The following is a 23502-nucleotide window of genomic DNA, read 5'->3' as shown; positions in this document are numbered from 1 at the left end:
TTCTTTTGGTATTTTGATGGTTTTCTTAGGGTATTCATGGTTTACCTCATCGGATTCTGTCAGCAACCTCAAATTACGTCCTCTTTCTGTGATGTCGTACCTCACAACAGTGATAGATACAAGTGACAGTTACAGTGAGACAGAGTTTTTGTGCTGTCATACCTCACAAAAATGACAGTTACAGTGAGACACGGACAGTTTTTGTGCTGTCGTACCTCACAAAAATGACAGTTACAGTGAGACAGAGACAGTGTTTGTGTTGTCGTACCTCACAACAGTGACAGTTACAGTGAGATACAGACAGTTTGTGTGCTGTTGTAGCTCACAACAGTGACAGTTACAGTGAGACACGGACAGTTTTTGCGTTGTCGTACCTCACAACAGTGACAGTTACAGTGAGATACAGACAGTTTGTGTGCTGTTGTAGCTCACAACAGTGACAGTTACAGTGCGACAGACAGTTTGTGTATTATCCACTGCTGTATTGGCGATGCCTGTACTTCATGATATCGATAACTACAGATAATATTCTTGTATGGTAACGCTTCACTGGGTAATTATGCACTTTTTTGTAATACTTCTGTTGTTTCTTCTTAAAGATTCATGACTGTGTCAGTGTATGCAAGCATTCAAAATATATTGGACTATGGTGTTCTCTCGGTGACCGCTATCATATATACAGTCAAGTCTCATTTATCCAAAATTGAGGTTGTCAGACTAAATGAGACTAAATATATGTTTATTCAATTTGTTACCAACAGAAGCATTGGGTAAACCTGATTGCCGGATAAATGGTGGCCAGATTAACAAGACTTGACTGCATATATATTTTCATGGGTGTATATATATAGTGCTATAGCAGGGGAAATAACCCATTACCCAAAGTCCCAGTATAGTGCTTTTTCTTCTATCGGATAAGCTAATTAGTATATCACACTGTACTGGTGTCCAGCTGACTTTCCATTGTTACATATGCTGATGGATGTTTCTCAATTAGTCAATATACGGCACAGATTTCTGGGAATTCATCTGAAAATGACACAACTTAGTTTTCATGAAGCTAAGCTTCAACGTATCTCACAAAACACAGACTTCTTTGTCATATATCCAAACTACAGTTTTAGTGGAAGACATCATACACTGTTCATTATTTGACTGAATATTTATATCTGCAATCTTGTATGCACAACACATTTCAAACATATTACAATAAATTTTCGTTACAAAGTCTCATAAAATCACTAAGTGTTTACTAGTTGCATCAAGTCAAAGGAAGAATTCACAGTACTATTCAAATCATCTTTTTAATCAGAAATGGTGGAGGCAGGCAATTTCACATGCAGCCCTAGATGTGTATTAATGGGTGATCTTTTCGAATTTATCTTCCCTTCACTAATCCGCCAGGTGCGCTGATCCGGATGGTCCAACCTTAAACTGACAGCGCATGTCGTATGCACAAGGTGAGCCATGTTACTATTACACTTAGAGACAGTTAACCAGTACAGCCTTCACTGTCACCGAGAACGTTCACGCTGGTACATGGACAGCATATTGTTTCCTTTTTACGATGATATATCAAGTGTTATGTCCAGAAATATTTATTCAATGATTATACGAAACACCTGGGATAGTCATGACTGCTTAAATTGCAAAAATGAATTGAGAAATAGCAGTTCGAAGCCAGGCAGTGGAATCAGATGATCGTTTTCAGGTCATGTGTCGTTTTGTTGATGTTTTGCTATTGGTAATTTAATAGTGGCACTAGATGTCTCAATATCACACATTTAAAACTGGAGCGTATTTTCATTGTATATGTACTCAAATTAGTATTATAGTCGATGTGGCTGCATTTATGAACTTTACTGTGGTGAGGAGATGGTGCTGTGCGCGAAATGTGAAACACTGAAAGTCTTGTAAACGTATAAACAACGTACAATGATAAACAGAACTAAAATCTACTTTTTTATGTCTGTAACAGTTTGTGATGCATAAAATATAAAAACACTGTATTGATGAATAATGCATAAATATAAAAATGTAGAGTAATGTCAGAATTTAGAACCAAAATAGATTAACAGGAGTGATGAACTGTTGCTCAAAACGCCATGAATATATTTCCAACTAAATGTTACATTCTAAACAGAATTTCTTCAATTGTCAGGAATGTGTAATAATCACAAACTGGCGTTAAAGACCTTCCAGGGAATACTCTTTGATTGGAGGTGTATCTCAGATTTTTCACATTGATATCGGTGGTTTTATGTAAACTAAAAAATTACCACTGGAAATAACGTAGGGGTTGATAACATATAAAAAGAATTTTAACAGATGCTACAACACCCAAGACTTGCACTGCCTCGTGTTCTGTCGTAGAAAATGCTGTGGCAATATACCGTTTTTTCAATGCATTTTCCCTCTTTATCTATATCATGTAAATTCGTATTGCACTTGGAAATTAAACAATTGATGCTTTCCTAAACTAAAAATCAAAGCAAAACATGTGTCAGTTAATGACTTTTCGTCGTAAACGATAGTTGTTTCAGTGAAGGTGAACACGGCAACGCGTAAGCTGGGTTCTGTCTTTACATGTAGTATATTGTCGCAGTGCACATGGAGTTGGGAACCAGACCGGAAGTGAGAAGTTGGACCGTTGCTCAAATCATTTTAACGGACACTAGACTGCGTTCTAGTTATATCGGGTCATGTCTACTTAAGGTGGAAAGGAAGTCAGAACATCATGTTTATTCTAATGCTCCCACATAGGATTTCCACTTTTGATTTTGAATCAAGAGAAGGTGACTGACTGACTGAAATCTGTAATGGACTGCCTACAGCATTTTTTTATCAGTTTGGAAATATGAGAATGATATGTTAATAAATCTGCCAGTCTCAGTCATTTCTCAATATAAAATAGAGCTCCAGACAAGATTTACCTCAAATGTACTGTACTCACTGTATTTTTTTTGGAGTGAGTATTATGAATGTTAAGTGGGTATTTCATTTTCCGTTACTCGCTGATTTCAAATATGTGGGCATATCAGTGATTTTACTCAGCTAGGTACGTCATTGATTAAGTTTACTATGCAGGTATGTACCACCTTATATCATACCTAATCAAAACTAACTTACATATGATTTCATAAAAATATCACTCATCATATACTGACACTAGTCCTATACTAACAGTACAACTTGATCGCAATTGATGTCGATTTCATTGCACAGACGATATTTAAAGATTTATTCGGTATGCACATGTTTTAAACTTTTTGTGTATGTAACATTTTGATTGCATAATTGGAAGGCAGCGAGAAATCTTTAACATTAAAAAACTGAACTAACGAAGAAGGCAATTTTCATATAAAAAAAATATTTTATTAACAACGGCAAAAGTAAAAAATCAAATTAAGTATGTTGAAATTGTACTAACCACCAAAAAAAGGCTGTCAAGTTCGGTCAGAAATTCAAGGAAACAACATAGATTGTTTACAGTCCACCTTCTGGGCAGGGATGTAAACTAGGTTATCAGTTGTGTCTTTGTTTTGAAAACACCACCAACTCACGAGTGGCATCATCCTGCTGATTAAAGAACTGGGACACGTGCAGCTTTGTTTACGACACCAGACCACCTGCTGATGCATCTGTACAGTGCTAGAACACATGTATGTGTGCCCATCATTCAAAAGACAGTAGGTAGTGAAGAGACACAAAATACACACGGAAGGTGTGTACATGTTTTGAGACATTACCAACAAACATACCAAGCTTGACCACCGGGTCAGTAGCCCCAACTCTATCCCAGAATCCCACCTGGTCACTTCATATGACTGGCAAAGATGCAGAGGACCAACTCTATCCCAGAATCCCACAGAAGAGCACAGGGTTGTGCACTGTGCACTAGGGGTTGTGATACAGTGAAAGAGTCTGCACACAAAGCTGACAAAGGGTTTTACACCTGATCATATCTTTGCACCTCAAGCCAAGCCACCTTGCACACCATGCCCCTTGATTCAAATTCCCTGTCTCCCAAGGACACCACTCACCCACACCAACCACTCTATTTCAAACGTTGTGGAACTACACACCATGTTGACAGACAAGGCATGTTCAAAGCTTCAAGCCATGTTACAGAGCTGAGGCTCCATATACTGACACACAAGACAAGCATCTCACCTCATTCCCATGACACTTGAGGAAATCCATTTCATCTACAGAGAAGCTTGCCATTGAGATGGACTTGACTCTGTGAGGAGGGTTCAGGCCTCGTCTAGAACCAAACAAACAAATCATGATCATCATAAGCATCACGATTCTGTCACGTACCTGTCTCTTATGTCACTGGTGATCAAAGAGATTCTGTCACGTACCTGTCTCTTATGTTGCAAGTGATCAAAGAGATTTGGTTAAGTTTGCTGCTTAATATGTGAGGAGCAAGATTTTGTCAAGAAAAGCAAGATAAGTTTCTGTCAAGATTGTTGCTTAATAGATAAGTCACAAGATTCTTTCAAGAACCTCTCTCTTATGTAATACTTACAAGCAACAAGATTCAAGATTCTTTGCCAAGTATGTCTCTTAAGAAATAGATAGGCAACAAGATTCTGTCAAGTAACTGTCCCTTGTGTAATAGGTAAGCCACAAGATTCTGTCAAAGTACCTATCTCTCAAGTAATAGGTAAACCACAAGATTCTGTCATGTAGGTGATTCTTATAGTTTGAAGAAAAACCTGCCTCTGACAATAGAAACAAACATGCCTCTCCAATAAGTGACCTTTTTCAAAAATAATTAAGCAGCACTAGCAAAAATATTTAAGCACTTACACTCAAAACACTTGTCTCATATATGAGTTAGAACTACTACTGATGGGAAGCTGGTCATAAACCTTTACTGATGGGAAGCTGGTCATAAACCTTTACTGATGGAAAACTGGTCTTAAACCTTAATTGATGGGATGCCAATCTTAGAACTTAACCATGTTAACTAATGAGATGCTGCTTTTATACACTGACTGTTGGGAAACTGGTCTCAGATGTGTGTTAATGGTAAGCCTGTCTTAACCTTTCCTGATGGGAAGCCGGTCTTTGACCTTGATTGATGGGAAGTTGGTCTCCGACCTATACTGGTGGGAAGCCAGCCATGAACCTTTAGTAATGGGAAGTCGGCCTTAGACCTTTAATGATGGAAATTCAGTCTTAAACCTTTAGGGAAGGTGGTCGTTGACCTTTACTGATGGGAAGATGGGAAACAAGTCTTAGACCTTTACTGATGGGAAGATGGGAGGCAGGTCTTAGACCTTTACTGATGGGAAGATGGGAAGCAAGTCTTAGACCTTTACTACTCCGGTGAGCATGCATGGAATGATGCATGTCTGGCACACTGAGGAAAGGCAACTCTACCCAGCTATGGCATCTGTCCTCAACCTATAGATATTCTTGTTAGACTGCACTGGTTCAGAGATGACATTTGTTTGAAAGTATTGGTTCTGATGAAAGAGGCTGCATGATAATGATGAAGAAGAGAATGTACACAATGTTGTTATACAACAGACCTTGTTTACTGATCAGCTCTTATCAAGTGTATCAGGTTACATAGTGACACTCTATCTCAATGTACACAGCTCATGAATCTAGGCCAAAATGTCAATCACAAGAAGCAAGAATCTGAAATATGGGTGACTGACTTGTGAACCAGGCATGAGTGAGTGAGTGAGTGAGTGAGTGAGTGAGTGAGTGAGAGTGAGTGAGTGAGTGAGTGAGTGAGTGAGTGAGTGAGTGAGTGAGTGAGTGAGTGAGTGGAGTAGAGTACTTCAGTTATTACTACTTGAGTTTATGGCTATGATGACTCCATGCAAGAATCTATTTGTGCAGTGCTCCAAATTAAGGGGTGACCTCAGTCTTGAGATATTATGCAATCTAGGGACACACAAAATCTTTCAACATTAGCCATAAAACAACGATAGTTTGACGTTCATGTTCCAATTAAACACCACTATAAGCTGAATTCAGGACTCAACCGATCGCATCCTGACAAGGCCAAGGAGGGCAACTTCAGTCACTTATCTTGTATCCTGTACTTTGTTAGTCTATACTGACTGGGAGGACACCTCCAACTACTAACAAGCATGTCACCTAAAATACGTTCCTACTTCATTACAGATTTCTCACTGATTATGCCACAACCACAAATGAGTGACTGATACTATTCTAGCGCATGTAAACTTTCAGATTTTGATGAAAGTTTCTTTGTTAAATATGGTTATTCTGAAGGTTTTAACCAGGAAATGCCCATGGGGTCTGACTCGTGACATTTTGGTCAGCCTGCTTTGTTGAATGAGTTGAAACAATATTTACCCATTGACTTATTTGCTCCATTATTCTGAATCTCATTCATGTCTACATCCCCATGTAATTCTGACAGACCGGAACTTATTGTTCTTCTCCCTTCATGCAGCTAATCTCATTCATGTCATAAACCATGAAGTCAGTACAGAACCAGCCAACTGGTAAACTGACAACAGAAATCTCTGAAACTCAGTTTAGTATGCTATCTTAGTGTAAGATGACTAGACAGTAGTGCTACTGACGGTATGTGGACACGTTGCACTGGCTGCATACCACACAGTCCACACGTACCATGCACTGATATCATCAATACCTGACTGACTGACTGAAGGATCACCATGCTTATCTAGCACAGTCGATAATGAAGAAATCTACAGTTCAACATCTCCGCTTACTACAGTACGAACAACAAACACTGCTACTAATAAATACACATGTAAAATCCTGTTGTTTTACAGTGGAGTCTCACAAACATCATATGTACATTAATTTGGGATTTCAGAAACTAGTTCTACAATCATGTTTTTCCACAAAATGTCCTCATTTGGCAAAGCTTTAGTCTTTAGGCCAGACCAATCTTATTACTTGTTTTACTGAACTGTCAGTTGTATTTTTTCAAGAATAAGATACAAAAATAAATCAATTTTCCCCTCTTAAAAATTAAAATCCTTATGTTTTTATTGGACAAAAATGTAACATACATTTAATAAAATACCAGAATTAAAATACTTTTAATATTTAAAAGGAATGCTACTATGACTGGTGATTTTAGTTAAGTTTTTTCCATCCTGCTCTTAGGTTTTCTGAGGACAAAAAACAACAAAATAAAATTGGTGTGACCTTGTTTGACAATCAAATCAAAGTCCTTATTTGATCTTACAAAATGGAAGCAACTGTGCCCAGATTTGACACTGCTAGAGGCAACCAACCCCAACCAGCGTGACTGAACAGCAATAAGTTTAGGGGCCAAAATATAAGGTAAAGCATTATTTTTAAAAAATATGAATGTTTTGAATATTTTTGTATGGTTTGAATCCTTCTGTCCATCTGCTATGTCACTTTTCAAATACTGTAAACTGTCTTATTTCCGCTCCTTTAAATTTTCGCGAGTGGTGGTCACTAAACCTTTTTGCACCTTCTCTTTTTCGCAAGGTGCTGGTTGACAAATGTATTGACAAATGCAATACAGTATAAATACCTGAGATGTAGGCCTAATAGGTACTTTACATGACTACGGTTTTCAAGCAGAATATTGATCGATAAATCTTTCATTCAGCCATGAAAAAGACCAGTGACGTGACAAGCATGTGATCTTGTTACAGAGGGCATCTCTGAATGTTTTAACACTACACCCAGGTGTGTGATCACTGAGTTGTTATAAAATAAACAGATTTGCGTAGTGATCTGAAAACAAATGTAATTGATTTCAAACCTAATTCTTCCTGACCATTGTGTTAGAGCAATGAAAATAAAATTATCTCCTTCTGATTGCTTACATAAATTGTGAAAACATGAATCTCCAAAAACAGTAAATCTTGTTTGTCTTTTCCAAACATCAAAGGGTTTTGAAGTTACAGAAACCAGTTACTTATTAAATGTTAAAAAAAAAAGTGAAATGTTAAACTGTATATAAGGGGTTGGCAAAAGGCTAATCTCTTGTGAAAACTATTAGTAAGAGTATCAGTAAGTGACATGTGTTAATCCAGATTAGCCCAGTGGTGACACGTGAATAGGCAGTTTACACATGTATTGTTTTTACGTTGTTGATGTATCTGAATAAAGTGAATGATATATCTATATTATCGCATGTTTTTATTCTCGTGTCATGAAGTCTGACACGAAAATCGCGAAAATTAAACGGTCGCGAAAATTTGGCTGTCTACACTAATCAGGACAAGATCTTTTGTGGCCTGATTAGTAAAGGACAAAACATGTCACAGCCACAAAAACAGTGATCTCTATCTTGCATCCAGGAAGTAAAGTTATCTAGTTCCCTGCACTTGATGTCTGGTAAACAGGGATACTGTTTCACTAGTTCTGACCAGCATTTCATCCTAATTGCAAAGATAATTGTCTTAACAGTTAGCGAACATTACAAGGAACTATCTCGAGTTACCATATGCACAGTAATAATAAATGCTGATAATGTCCCCTTTATTGATGACTGAAGAGAAAGCACAATGTCACACAATTATTTAATACATCCCTCGCAGAGATTATCTTGAATTCCAAACTAAATGTCCTTATCAGTGACAGCGGGAAGAAATATTTATATTGAAACTTTGTGATGTTCTTATCCTGATGTAATATGTTAACATTGTACTGTAGCACTGCACTTTGTAGAGTAATGTAAATAAGGTGTAGCCAACCTGCACTAGTTGTACTACTTGTATCTCCTGTCAACAGTCACGTACAAGTCACCTTTACACTAGAATTGTTCACATTCCACAGATCATCCTATCATTATGGGCAATCACATCATTCATGCTGCTAAATCATCTACGCCAAGCAGTCAAACAACCGTCATATCTAAATGACTGGCCCCAAACCACTTTTACTTGTATATGTCCAGTGAACCAGCAAATTTGGCAAAAACTGACCATGTGACATCCACAACCCTGATATATAATGAATATCTTGATATTAATTTAAATAAAACATCAACAGTAGCCATGGCAACACCACAGTGACTGCATCTGTGAAATATCCCAACAACTAATGCATCACTGAAATATTTCACCATGATAGGTGTTGGGTTTGTTGAACAGTATTGACCTTTAGACCCTGCAAGCTGGGCAGCTGCTGGTCCAACATCAGAATTCATATTTCATGCACACCATGTCATCGCTCATCAATTATACAGCAACATACACACTGAATAAAGAGTAACCCAATCTGGATGACAGCCACGTATGAACTGGATAAGTTCTCAATAAAGCTAGGTGTCACTTGAATAACACCATGTACCACTTGAGTAATGCCACAAACCACTTGAGTTACACCATGTACCACTTAAGTAACACCAAGAGCAATGCCATGTATAGCCTGAATAACACGATGTACTACTTGAATAACACCATGCACTACTTGAATACCACCATGTACTACTTGAATAACACCATGTACTACTTGGAACAACACCATGTACTACTTGAACAACACCATGTACTACTTGAATAACACCATGTACTACTTGAATAACACCATGTACTACTTGAACAACACCATGTACTACTTGAACAACACCATGTACTACTTGAACAACACCATGTACTACTTGAACAACACCATGTACTACTTGAATAACACCATGCACTACATGCACTACTTGAACAACACCATGTACTACTTGAACAACACCATGTACTACTTGAACAACACCATGTACTACTTGAATAACACGATGTACTACTTGAATAACACCATGTACTACTTGAATAACACCATGCACTACTTGAACAACACCATGTACTACTTGAACAACACCATGTACTACTTGAATAACACCATGTACTACTTGGAACAACACCATGTACTACTTGAACAACACCATGTACTACTTGAACAACACCATGCACTACTTGAACAACACCATGTACTACTTGAATAACACCATGTACTACTTGAACAACACCATGTACTACTTGAATAACACCATGCACTACTTGAATAACACCATGTACTACTTGAATAACACCATGCACTACTTGAATAACACCATGCACTACTTGAACAACACCATGTACTACTTGAACAACACCATGTACTACTTGAATAACACCATGTACTACTTGAATAACACCATGTACTACTTGAACAACACCATGTACTACTTGAACAACACCATGTACTACTTGAACAACACCATGTACTACTTGAATAACACCATGTATAACACCATGTACTAAGTACTAGTTAAATTAGATTAAAAATTAAAATTTAAGATGTAAGTGGGAACATAAATTTCTAAAATGAAAGGTGCAAGAAATATACACTCAAATGATATTTAACATAGAGATCTTGTTAATGGACCTGTCAAGCATTACATTAAAAAATTGTTCGTTTTGTCAGTATATTAATGCCACTCTCTGCAATATTCTAGCTATATGGCAGCAGTCTGTACATAATACAGTCTGAACGGGACAATCCACTGATCAACAGCATGAGCAATGATCTATGCAGATACACTTCTATAACAATAATTCAGTATTAACAATATTTGAACATGGCCAAGCATGACACATATATCATTATTCCAGTACATCAGGAGGAATCATTCACGACACACGTGGAATCGTGACTCCAATGTGTGGGTACAGTTGCGGAGTCCTAGCTTTGGCCCCGGCCACTATCTGTTCATGGTACAGAAGCAAGTAGGTTATCACCGAGATAGAGAGCATCCCACGACAGGCACCAACATGAACACAGGTACTAACATGACCCTTGAACATCAACAAGACAATGAGGACAGAGAGCTGGGAGAATCAGGTGTGTATTACTGCACTAAATGGATGTATGATAACTTTGTGTGGGTCTGTAAACAATACAGCGTGGACCGGGGTGCAGCACTAGTGCTATCTGTGTAATGATGTTAAATCTATGTTAAAGTATAGGTATTGTGATAAACTCAGCGATTAAATCATCTTGTAATAAAACAGCACTCACAGACAATCAAGTGACTGAGATCATGAGCAGAGTAAATCTGGTATTCTAACCCAAGATATTAAACAGTTCATAATTTGGGTAAATCTGGTATTTAACTCATGGCACCAAACAGTCAATAATTTTTGCAACTCTGGTATTTAATCCTTGATATTAAACAGTTCATAATTTGGGTAAACCTGGTATTTAATCCATGATATTAAACAGTTCACAATTAAGGAAAATCTGGTATTCCTACCCAGTACCCCTCACGCTGGTGCATTTAGGTGACAGCAGCAAATGGCAGTTGTGCCTAATCACAGACTACCTACAGTTATGCTTATGTATGTTCAGTTAAGAATTGCTAAGTGTACAATGTAACAATGCAATGGTATTGATTTTTTTGCATAACTGCGATCTAAACTTGTAATTTTCAGCAAAACAACAGGATTTGGGCAATCACCACAAACATGACTGACCACAAGGGACATAACTCTGCATGATACTCTGGAGAAACAGTGTCAACTAACACCAATTCTGTAAAGCTAGATTTCATTTATTAGTGGCACATGACTCAAAAACCTAATGAGGGAAAAAAAGTTAACAAAATTTATGTCAAAATGACAAAAAAAATTAACATCTCTATATAGAAGTAAACTGAAGTAAAACATTGCCAAAGGCATCTTTCAAAATATTTATAGTTGGCATCTCTACATAATTCATCTGTACAACTGTTACCATGGATACTCATGTTTAGTGTGCAACAAAGCAAGCAATCCACAGAATACAAAACCTTTAGAGATTACAACATATGTACATATGCATGTATGGGATATATACAGTATTTTGTGAGCAAAGCTGCTACATACTGGAAGACATTGATACTTATTTTCCAGAGACTAAATGCTGTGGGTCTCATAAAAGTAACATCAAAGTGATTTTTGATGAGAAAAAATTCTTTCTTCTTTTCTCTCTTTTTTCAGTGATTTATAGCAAGTAAAACTAAATGTAGAACTGAATGCTGTACCCTGTTGAAATCTGAAACTATGTGACATACCATTTCATGACATACTACATCTTCTGGTAAGGATCATGTCAAGACATGTCTGAGAGATTGAAGTTACCCCTTTGAATTGAGTGTCATAACTAGTGTCACTCCCTGTCTTCATCTGCCTCCAACAGCTTATAACGAAACCACAGAGATAAGAATAAATCTTGATACATCATTTTACACAACATATTGCTGCACGATGGTAAACAGCCCTTCAACTCTAAGGCAGTATTTATTCATAGCATCATATCAGTCACTGTATTGTAATAATTTGTCCTTCAGTGTCATCATGGTTAAAGCTGCAACTATAATAAACTATTAACAGTGGCCCAGATACGCTGCATATCAGAGTACAACATGCACAGAAAGTTGTGCATTGAAAACTAATTGCTGAGTATCAGTTATGCATTTAAAATGTTAGATATGCAAAAAGAAAAGTTTAAAAGATGTGTACAGAATAAATTCATAAAAATCGCTTGCATAATGAAATCTACATCAATTGCCATCAAGTTGTACTAATAGTATAGGACTAGTGCTATTTTTTCAGTATCGAAAGAGTGATTTTTATGAAAGCATTTCCATTATACTTAAGTTGGTTCTGATACTCAATGTCATGTACTCAGATGAGTAAAATCAATGAAAAAATACCCACATTAGTTATAACTAATAAAAACAGTAGATAATGGAAAACGATAGATCCATTCGAAAAAAGAAACACAGTGGGTAGCGTTCCCACATAAGCTAAATCTTATCTGGAACTCTGATTAACAAAAAACTTGATTGCATGTTATTTAAAACTTTGCAACCCGTAAAGGTCCTGGGGTAGAATAGGCCTACAGTAACCCATGCTTGCCATAAAATGCTTGTCGTAAGAGGCGACTAACGAGATCGGGTGGTCAGGTTCATTGACTAGGTTGACACAACATGTCATCCGTTCCCAATTGCGCAGATCGATGCTAATGTTGTTGATCACTGGATTGTCTGGTCCAGACTCGATTATTTACAGACCGCTGCCATATAGCTGGAATATTGCCGAGTGTGGCGTAAAACAACTCACTCACTCACTCTCTTAAAACTTTGCAGCTCATATTACCATGACAACAGCAAGCCATCTATTCTAATTTCTACTGCTATGTCATGTCACATGTGTAACATTGTGTTGTTTTTGTGTGCTATGTCATCCTAGGCAACGTTCTGCGCAGTGGTGTTCCAATAATAAAAAATTGATCGACAGAAGGATTAAAAATGATTATGGATTGTATAAAACATATTTTTGATTCATCAGAATTTTGTTCTTCTTAACAGCATAAAGCTATGCACATTGTAATATTTTCATCATTTTCAACGTTTAATTACAATTCCAGTGTCTTTCTTGCATGCATGTACATGACAGTATTAGTTATAAAAACATTCTAAGAATGAAATTGAAGAAAAACAATTGAAAGTGGTTTCTACGTTGACAGTGCATATATTTCTACTATAATCAATAATCGTTCCCCACAAGTCCTGTGACAATGAATAGTGGATTTGCCCAACACTAGTTCTGCAAGCAACACTGCTGTTTGTAACTCTGTGGCCTGTGTTGATGTTTTGATACAGCTACTCAGCTATTGTACAATAATAACCATGATACATAGCTCACAGTCCATTGGCACCAGTTAATGGCAGACCAATGGCATTAGCAAATGATCAAGATTTTTGTCCCAAGAATCAATACAGTGGTCAACCTAAAACATAACACCATGGCCTCAGGAGGCCTCTACACCTGAAAAATAGAAATGAACACGGAAAATATGCTGAATATATGAGCATGGTTTATCATGTTTATGAACAGATCTCCAGGGTTTTTAACTGAAAAATATTCTGTATAGCTGGCACACACAGATCCCAAACATTACGACTGCCATATACAATGTAGATAAATCTCACAGATTACTTAGCCAAGATCCTTACCTGACCCTTAAAATCAGAATAAAAATAGTATGTACCAAAAATAAGCCAAACCACCCAACTTTTTTACTGCATTATGTCATACTTGAAACACTTGAAACATAAGTTTACAATTCACTGAAGTACCATTAGAAACATCATAAAAATAGAAATGCCTAAGAGAACCCTCCCAATTGTTATTCAAACAACCTTCACATGTTAGTTCCAATAAGAACATATCAGGGAATCTTATCTAAACTTTGTGGAATGTTATGCTTAGCTGGTCAATTACGTTATAATCACAACTAAGAATAGATATATTTTAGTATCTCAAACACTATTCATTCAATGACTACACTATACATTGTCCACTTCTCTCAAGGGGACAAGGATTGGTTAGGGGTGAAGCGGTATACTGCGTTATTAGCAGAACTTATGTATTTGATTTCTGTTCGATATATATCATAATGGAATCCAAAAATTCAGTATTTTCGGTTTTCTTACCGTCATTTCAGAAAGCTTTCATAGCTTTTCTAAAATGTCTCAAAACTGAATCGTGTTGTCCAAATCTATGCATTCCTTCTGGGACACCATTTTCACGGAAGGAAGTTCAGAATTCCCTTGAATGTGGTCTATTTAGATCTACAAGTCAGCAAGACATCAATACCTACGGTCCTTTTTCAGTTATTTCATATAAAAATATTTGTCCTATTGTGCATACCTTCCGTGTACATTATGTAAACATATCATTTGCATTAATGACGAGTTGTTACTTATCATAGGTATAAAATTCCCACTGTGAATATCCAAATACAACCGGTAGAATATGTTAGAGTCTAGAATGCCAAAAGTGATCTGATATATAAAAAACTATTGGGAACTCTGTCTTTCAGTTTTGTGTTTGACTCAAACATGGTGCCAGGCGTGTTTCAGCACCCTTGTTTCCCCGCTGTTTTTGACACGGTTTCATTTCACTCAAACGGAACGAATATTGAATCAGTTACATCACTGCAATTTCTAACGTGTCATTCAAAGTGACCATTACGCTCACAAAACCTTGCATTAGCTAAGAGTATAATGACCTCACCACATTTCAGTATACATGTGAATATCAATTCTCAGGGTGTTCCCATACTTTTTGTTTTGAAGAATATATAAAGATAACAGCTGGAGATGTTGCTGGCCACCAAAGGGCAAGTTTGTCCTGCGAAGCCATAAACAGACTTGTGTTTCTGAAAGAAAAATAGACGTGAAACTTCCTGGTGATTTGCCAAACTTGCGGTAGTTCTTGACATGTTTGTGAGAATCATTTGCCCTTTGCTATCCAGTTCTTATGTGTTGTGTTAATTTGTTTGATCTATTTAATATAATTTACGTTCATTCAAAATGACAAAGATTATGATTATGTATTTCAATGTTATTATTATGTAAGGTTTAGTTTAATTTGTGTCAGTTTTCTGCATTATGATCATATTTCATATACTGAACAAAAATGGATGGAACTGAAGGTCTTGTGAATGGTACATAACTTTGTGTGGTCAGAAGTGAAATGTAGACACTGATTTTATGTTCAGGCTCTCCTACCAGTAATCTTATAGCAGGTGTATCGCATATCTGCTGTCATGAAACGTTTTAGCAGAGGAGAGCAGAGTTATTGTTAGCAGTGTACAGTATACTGTTATTTATCATGTTAATGTCTACACTATTCATAACTGAACACACACACAAATTACTATGATTATGAAGATGAAACCTGCAAAATGCTACTTGAACCTTGTCAAAAGAGGACCATAATCAACTTTTGACAAAAATTCATGGCTTTAGTTAAAAACAAGGCTGGATGAACCTATCCAAATGGTTGTGAAAATTACCCCAAAGTCAAATTTGAAAAGGCAACTGATGAAAATGGTGTATTCAGTCAGAAATGGGATCTGTCGGCTGAGGACTAAATGGGGGTAACATGGTAGAAAAAAAGCCAATAAGATCGCTGTACAGTACGAGCTACAGTAGTCAGTCAGGTGCTGATACCACTAGTAAATGTTCCAGGAAAATTGTCTAGTGTATTGGCATACATGTTGATCATTTCATGTGAACATGATGAAGTCTCATGTTGTATAACACGCTATATTGTCCATGCATGACTAACTCTGAACTTTGTAACAGTTTGCAGACCTCTAAAAAGAAATGAAATCATCATATAATTTTAGACTAAACCACACGTCAAATTGGTAAGTAAGACTGCACATACAGTGTATCTACTAGTATTTCATATTACTGCAGACTAAAGACATCGTGCTGTCTCAGTCTACGCGTGTCTAACTGAACAACGGGTTACTTCAGTTTCCTCGTTTGACAGTTACACGCCTGCAGGCAGAAACCACTTATCTGTGTACACTCAAAGAGGCCGGTTTCTGCTCAGAAACAGATAAAGTAACACAACTTGCTAATAATAAAAGTGTATGCCGGATATAAAACCTGATATATACTATTTCTTTCAAATTAAATACTGAATCTGTAAATCATAATGCGACATTTCGTTAGGAATCGTGCCACACAAGCCATCGATTACCGGAGACAGTCGGTGTCATTCCCGGCACCTGGGGGTACTTACAGGATTCCGCTGCACGATGTGCAGACGAACGATCCTATCGTCATGTCCACATATGTCGGGCCCCTCTGGTGGCAGTCAAAACATTGTTTATTGTGGGGTAGGGCCACCATCTCCCGTAACATTTTGAGATGTTTCTCATCTTGCTTTCTCTTGTTCGACGCCATTTCTACCGTACGGAGATTGGCGAAACGGTACGGAAATGGAAACGTATCAAGGGACGTAATACAGCTATCGCATGAATTGCATACCACAACCGAAAGCGATATTTTATGTTTCCTGTGGGTAATAATATTATTTGTATAGTCTGTTGGTAGGTCAGGACGTCGGACTGGAATGAACTCAGAAGTCGTCCGTGTATAATGTATCCAACAAATCATCCAATCAGGGAAGGCCAGTGATGTTTTTCCCTCCCGCCTGTCTCACAATATCATTAAGATCAGCGTGATAAGATTAAATTCAGTTTGAAAAAGACGTACTTAGGAGATGTCTGTCTATTATGTTTATACCACGCCCCTTGTTGATGTCCATGAAATATCAGCTCATCCGATGAGAAAAAGGCAAAGAGTTGTTGAAAGGTAACGCAAAATTATCTTGGTACTGAAAGCAAAATATTCGATTATGAATGCACATGCAGAGCTGCACAACTAAAATGCACTAAACTCAAGATTGTCCGTAACATTTCACTTAGGGCTACGTAACTGGTTAATGGGAAAACATTTATGACCCACATTGTATCTTATCTTGACCATCTTCAAGTGGTTAAAGCGTTCGCTCGTCACGCTGAAGACCCGGGTTCGACTCCCCACATGGGTACTATGAGTCAAGCTCTTTTCTGGTGTCCCCTGCCGTGATATTGTTGGAATATTGCTAAAAGTGGCGTCAAACTAAACTGACTCACTCATGTAGCTAAATGAATATAACTCTTTATTTATTAAATACAGACGCACATACTGAGTTGGGCCATGTTCAACAAGTCCGCTTTGGCCATGCGACTGTCATCATCACGGTATCAATAGTATGGTATTGATATTATGACCGCTTCGTGGAAAACAGCATTAAGCATTAAACTCTCACCTCCCCTACCTGGCCCTAAGGTATTTTATAACGCTTCAGGTGAGGTGGTAGGGAAACGTGCAGGTGAATGAGTTTACTTTTACACCGCTTTTAGCAATACCCCAGCCACATCGAGAACGCCAGAAATGAATTTCACAACCCGGTCTTCAGTGTGACGAGCAAACACTGTATCCATTGGGCTATCAAACAGGAAATGAGTAGTGTGTATATATCGATATCATCACAGGCGTCGAGACCAGTTTGCTACTTTCTTGTGCCCAGTGTAATGCAAAGATAGTATCAAGACTTGAAAACTTTCTTTGTTAGCGGAAATCATCTAGTAGCCCACGGACAAGTAAGATACCATTACTTGATCACACGATGTCATTTAGAAAGTGGTCAAATGCAACATATGCCATATTTGGGATTTCACTTTCTTAGTAAAGTACAAATTCTAGTACTCTTTAGTTGAGTCCCATCCGGGATTCGAATCCATACCCTCAGAGTCAGGCACCTAATCGCCAGCACACAAAGTCAGCATGGAGGTCGCGGTGACTGAGCGGGCCAGACTGTGCGCTGGCGATTAGGATGGGACTCAATCAAAAAGTACTAGAATTTGTACTTTACTAAGAAAGTGAAATCCCAAATATGACATATGTTGCATTACTTGATCGCCCGAAATGAAAACTGACTTGTCTCGCGCGAAGGCATTTTCAAACCCCTGCGCGCGCACACACTCATACACACACACACACAAACAAACAAACAAACACACACGCGCGCGTATTTGACCACTTTCTAAAAATAGCAACGTGTATGCGTAACTTTGTGGCGTTTTTACTTCGTCGTAATATACGACAGATAGTTGGTGAAACGAGTGGTAGTTTGGCTTTGCATCGTTTCCCGTCATCATTGAGAACAGACACGCTTTGGGGCTTGCCGAACTGTAGACTAATCGAATCATATTTTACCTGTAGCGACTGGCCGCTGGAAAAAATATACCAAGAATAAATAGAAATTGAAATCTTTCTAATTTACTAGCGGTAGCCGACGAATTCATTACTAATTGAAATGTTCGCTCTTTGATAACTTCAGATCACATCCCGATTTATTACAGTAAGTGGCCGAAAGTCGCAAACTTTTAACTACTGTCTGTCTAAAATAATTATCCAATTGTTTCAATGTTGTTTGGATACTTTAAGATTTATTACTAACACTGTAAAACGAATAACACACTAATATATTTACTGTTACCAAGGGATTATAAGTTTATCAGTTATGTTATAACTATATGTTTGTATTGTTCCTGTACCACCAATGCTTGTTTGTCGGAACAATATATTCACTGATTGATTGATTGACTGGCTGATTGATTGATTGATTGATTGATTGATTGATTGATTGATTGATGAGTCGAACCGTAGACAGTGAATCTAATCTGTTTATATTATCGGTTGGTATATATCAGATATTTTTTAATTCAGGGGATATTCCCTTTGACATTTCAAAGTTATTTTTATCGTACATAGATCTGGTGTTCTTCAAATTACTGTTAAACTCAGTATTGTTACGTGTGTTTTACCATTTACATTTATTTGGAAGCTACTCAACCGTCACAAACTTTACAAAGCGGTATTGGTATGCGAGTGTCTCTATTTGCGAGGTTCAGTAACATAAACATTAAAAATGAAAGGACACACGGCCAAAACCATAACTGACCTAGGTTGTCACACATCATGCTCCCGGTAGTGCTATGTAACAAGTCTACTTCCTTGGTTCTCAACACTTCTGCTCCTGGGGTTATCTCCCTTGTATTTTGCTGTCGGTAACCCAGTTTGCCACCGCTCTCAGTTTTATGGAGGATGCCTGACTAGGACCTGTATCGTCCCATTGTTAACCTGTCGGGTATTTAGGTACTTGTGTCCGTTGTTCCATTGTTAACCTGTCGGGTATTTAGGTACTTGTGTCCGTTGTTCCATTGTTAACCTGTCGGGTATTTAGGTACTTGTGTCCGTTGTTCCATTGTTAACCTGTCGGGTATTCAGGTACTTGTGTCCGTTGTTCCATTGTTAACCTGTCGGGTATTTAGGTACTTGTGTCCGTTGTTCCATTGTTAACCTGTCGGGTATTCAGGTACTTGTGTCCGTTGTTCCATTGTTAACCTGTCGGGTATTCAGGTACTTGTGTCCGTTGTTGAATTGTTAACCTGTCGGGTATTTAGGTACTTGTGTCCGTTGTTCCATTGTTAACCTGTCGGGTATTTAGGTACTTGTGTCCGTTGTTCCATTGTTAACCTGTCGGGTATTTAGGTACTTGTGTCCGTTGTTCCATTGTTAACCTGTCGGGTTGTAACACCACGTGGTGGTCTAAACTAATTATAGATGTGTCCATTACTGTCGTTCACGGGGCGTTAAACCCACACAGACAGATATTTAGTTAAGTCTCATCTCATGTGAAAGTGCAAACACACACGCGCGCGCGCACACACACATACGCATGCACACACGCACGCACACGCACGCACACACACATACACAAAATGGGCACCCTTTAAGGGTTATGAGAGAATTTTATATAAAGGTGTCATGGGATAAGTGTAACAATATAAAATTAGCCGTATAAAAGATCTTTACTCATTTACTCACTCACCCCTCGTGATGTCGTTCACAGGGCTGTGCGGTCTTACTTAGAACATTGCCACGTCAAGCACTAACATGAACCTGGGCCAAGAACAGACCGGAATATTTGTTTGGTGTTTCAGCCGTACTCAGCAGTATTCCAGCTATGGTGGCGGTCTGTCCAGTCTGGACCAGACAGTCAGTGAGATACCCCGATCCCGTCAGTCGGCTCCAACAAGCATGGACTGCTGACGACCAATTCTAACCCGGATCTTCATGTGCTGAAGAGAGAAATAAAAGCTTAGTTTTGCAACCATATTCTCCATGGCCCTGGGAATGAGAATTTGAAACAGTGTATGGTTATTATAAGTATTAAGAAAGGCTCCTCCGGTAAATACATTTTTTTTTATTTATTCAATACAAAGCTGTTAACAATGCACATTTCACAATGCACAGTAAATCTCAGTATATTGCACACGTAAGGAATGAACGTCAAACACAGCCACTAATACATTGCAGCGATGCCCTGAGATAGCAGTCCAAGCTATCGTAACGGGACACGTGTTACCATGGATACACGGAGAAAGACGAAAGACGACGACAAAAGAAACTCTTCCGGTTACCAGGGTCGTGGCCGCTGCTCACCAGACGACAAGTGCGGGGTGACCGGAAGTCCGGTTAAGATAAGCTGAGGAATCCGTAAAGGATCCCCGATTATAACGTGCAATACATAACCATGCAGTAATAGATATCCTGAACCCATTCCAAGCCTCAGCTTACTTCCGGAAGTGATGTCACACCCTCCATAGTTTCTATCGCCAGCTACAACTGATTTTGTTTGCGTTCTCGAGACTAGTTTTTATCAGATTGCCATTTGAGTCGGGTTCAAAACGACACTAGTGTAGCGATCATGGTGATTTATCACAGGGAACCAATATGTATTACCACAGACAGATTTTGTTTGAGGCAGATAATTTTCTAGAAGACATCTGCAGAACACGTATTTTCCTTCATGGCGTTAAGGTAGGACGCCCCACGCGTCTGTATAACGATGGGACAGCGGACGGTTGGAGCTGCAGGACATGCGTCTTTAGTTTCAGTAAAACAGTCTCAACATTGCCTAGCTATTAATTATAAACGTCCTATACACCACGTCCGTAACACTTCACCGCTTCACATTCCGAATAGTGTGCATTCTCACTCGTGTCGACAAAAAACAATATCTTGGTTTATTTTTACCATAAAGTATATTGTTATTGTTCAAGCAGTGGCCTGTGAGTGAGGTGAGTATGACGCCGCTTTGAATGTGCATCATCGAGTACTCCAGTCATCTATTACCTACAGGCCTAACCGTCTGTCAGAGGATTCTAGAACGCGTAAAGGAAGGGGACGTAACTCCATATTGCGACTTGGCCGACCGGACTGTCTCCCTCTGAGATGTTTAGATTACTAAAGTCTCAGTAAAGAGAATAGAGACAGCCGACATTTCGGACACCGGTTGTGACAGGCTCCAATTCGCCAACAGTTTACATTGACAAAAAACCAAACAAAAAAAACCAAACCAAAACCCCCCCCCAAAAAAACCAGACAGATCACAATGTGGAGATGCTGCAGCACGAATAACTGGAGATCACGTGTAACGCGTATTTTGTTTTCATGGCGTCACTTCCTTTCGCTGACGTCAGCGCAGAAGTACGCCGGTTTTAGACACGCCCACTAATATACTACTCCGCATTTAGACCCCAGTCAGGCGTAATATACTACCTCTAACCTCGCCAATCCTTGCTTGACGTGACCCGGACAGGGAATCGAACTGACGACATTGCGCGACACTCTACCCACTACACCACTAAAGGCGGTCTTGGAACTTAACCACCGACCTGCAATCTGACGTTCGAACCACGTGCATGGCCGCGACCCCACAGTAGCTACTCGTGAAGAGCCGGGTTGGAACTGGTCTTCAGTCGCTCACGCTTGATTGCGCTTAGGAGGCAAATAGCGGAGTCTGGTGGTCCAGACTGACCACAGAAGCGGTCTCGGGGAGAAACCATACATACCATGGAGTTACAGAGTCCACGAGATGGCAATATTCGGAGGTAAATTTAAAGTACATCGGATTGTTTTCATGGGTCATCTAAAAGTACATTGATAACTTTGTATATTATCGATTTATCCGCCGTGATGTAGTCACAAGCATAGTGTCCCTGATGGCAACATACAACTTAATTCCTTCACTTACCCAACTGACAAGGAATGTTAGCGAAGGCAACGGATATGTTCGGACAGCAATAACATTTCCTGGCATGGCTGGAGTGCTTGCATACAACTGAACGCATTTAAACTTAACTAACAAAACAAACTAAACATCATGAACAAACAACACAATGAAACCAGAAATAAAATCAAATCCCCTCTACTGCCAAATGAGGACTTTCTGACATATGCACGACTGTCCCAGTTCAGTGCCTGTCACAAATACACGTTGGGGTTGAGATACTGTGTACAAACAAGGGGACGGTGCTGGGTGGAACTACATATATAAGTAACGCTCCAACATACGCATAAACCTACATGTTAACAATGTTTCACAGCATACGACTCAAAATCTGTGACAGTACACCGGATTGATTTTTAATTACTGTAACACCATTACTAACTTTCCACAGTAACATGAAAGAATCTCTCTTCATTTGAGAGGGGTTATATTGTAAAAATGTCAACAATTGTGATTCTGCATCAGTCAGTAGTATGGTTTTACGCCGTCTTTAGCAACGTCCCAGCAACATCACAGCAGGGGACACCAGAAATGGGCTTCATACATTGTAACAATGTGGGGAATCGAACCCGTGTCTTCAGCGCGACGAGCTTACTCACTACTTCTGTTACTGAACACAAATAGCGTTGCCTCATGCAGTGGAGACAATCGGAACTAAGGTACTCAGTTTGTAAGGACATCTAGAGCGACTTGAGCCATGGGGTGACGCAGAGCCTTTATAGTCCACACAAAGGAATGGGAAGAATGTTTCTGGAAGAACTATACATATAGTAACGCTGATTTCAGTATTGCCCAGGTGTTTATGAGTGGAGTCTTGGAGTTGCCACAATGCCTGATTACAATGTAGCTTGTTTTACTATGGGAAATTATACTACAAACAAAATGTATGGGCACGCCCTAAACTTTGATAGTCACACATAAACAAATATGTTCGCTGAGTTTGAGTGAAATGAAACATTGTGAAAATAATGGGCGTTGAAACACA

The 23502-nt window shown here is 38.6% G+C and overlaps 1 protein-coding gene across 2 annotated transcripts in view; it reads right to left on the bottom strand.

Moving 5' to 3' along the window:
• LOC137281965 (arf-GAP domain and FG repeat-containing protein 1-like) overlaps positions 1-16784 on the bottom strand; it is a 38411-nt gene extending 21627 nt beyond the window's left edge. The window contains exons 1-2 of one of the 2 annotated variants that reach the window (XM_067813704.1): positions 16572-16784; positions 4174-4267 (exon numbers count right to left, since the gene is read on the bottom strand). In XM_067813704.1, the coding sequence (XP_067669805.1) occupies positions 4174-4267; positions 16572-16735 (258 nt within the window). In that variant the 5' untranslated portion in view covers positions 16736-16784. The remainder of the gene's footprint in view (positions 1-4173; positions 4268-16571) is intronic. The other variant, XM_067813703.1, reaches the window with a different exon arrangement.
• Between the last annotated feature and the right edge of the window lie 6718 nt (positions 16785-23502).

The sequence above is a fragment of the Haliotis asinina genome, chromosome 4 (genome assembly GCF_037392515.1).
Source record: "Haliotis asinina isolate JCU_RB_2024 chromosome 4, JCU_Hal_asi_v2, whole genome shotgun sequence".
NCBI lineage: Eukaryota > Metazoa > Mollusca > Gastropoda > Lepetellida > Haliotidae > Haliotis > Haliotis asinina.
Note: the sequence above shows the minus strand (reverse complement) of the source record. Positions and strands in the feature narration are given on the sequence as shown.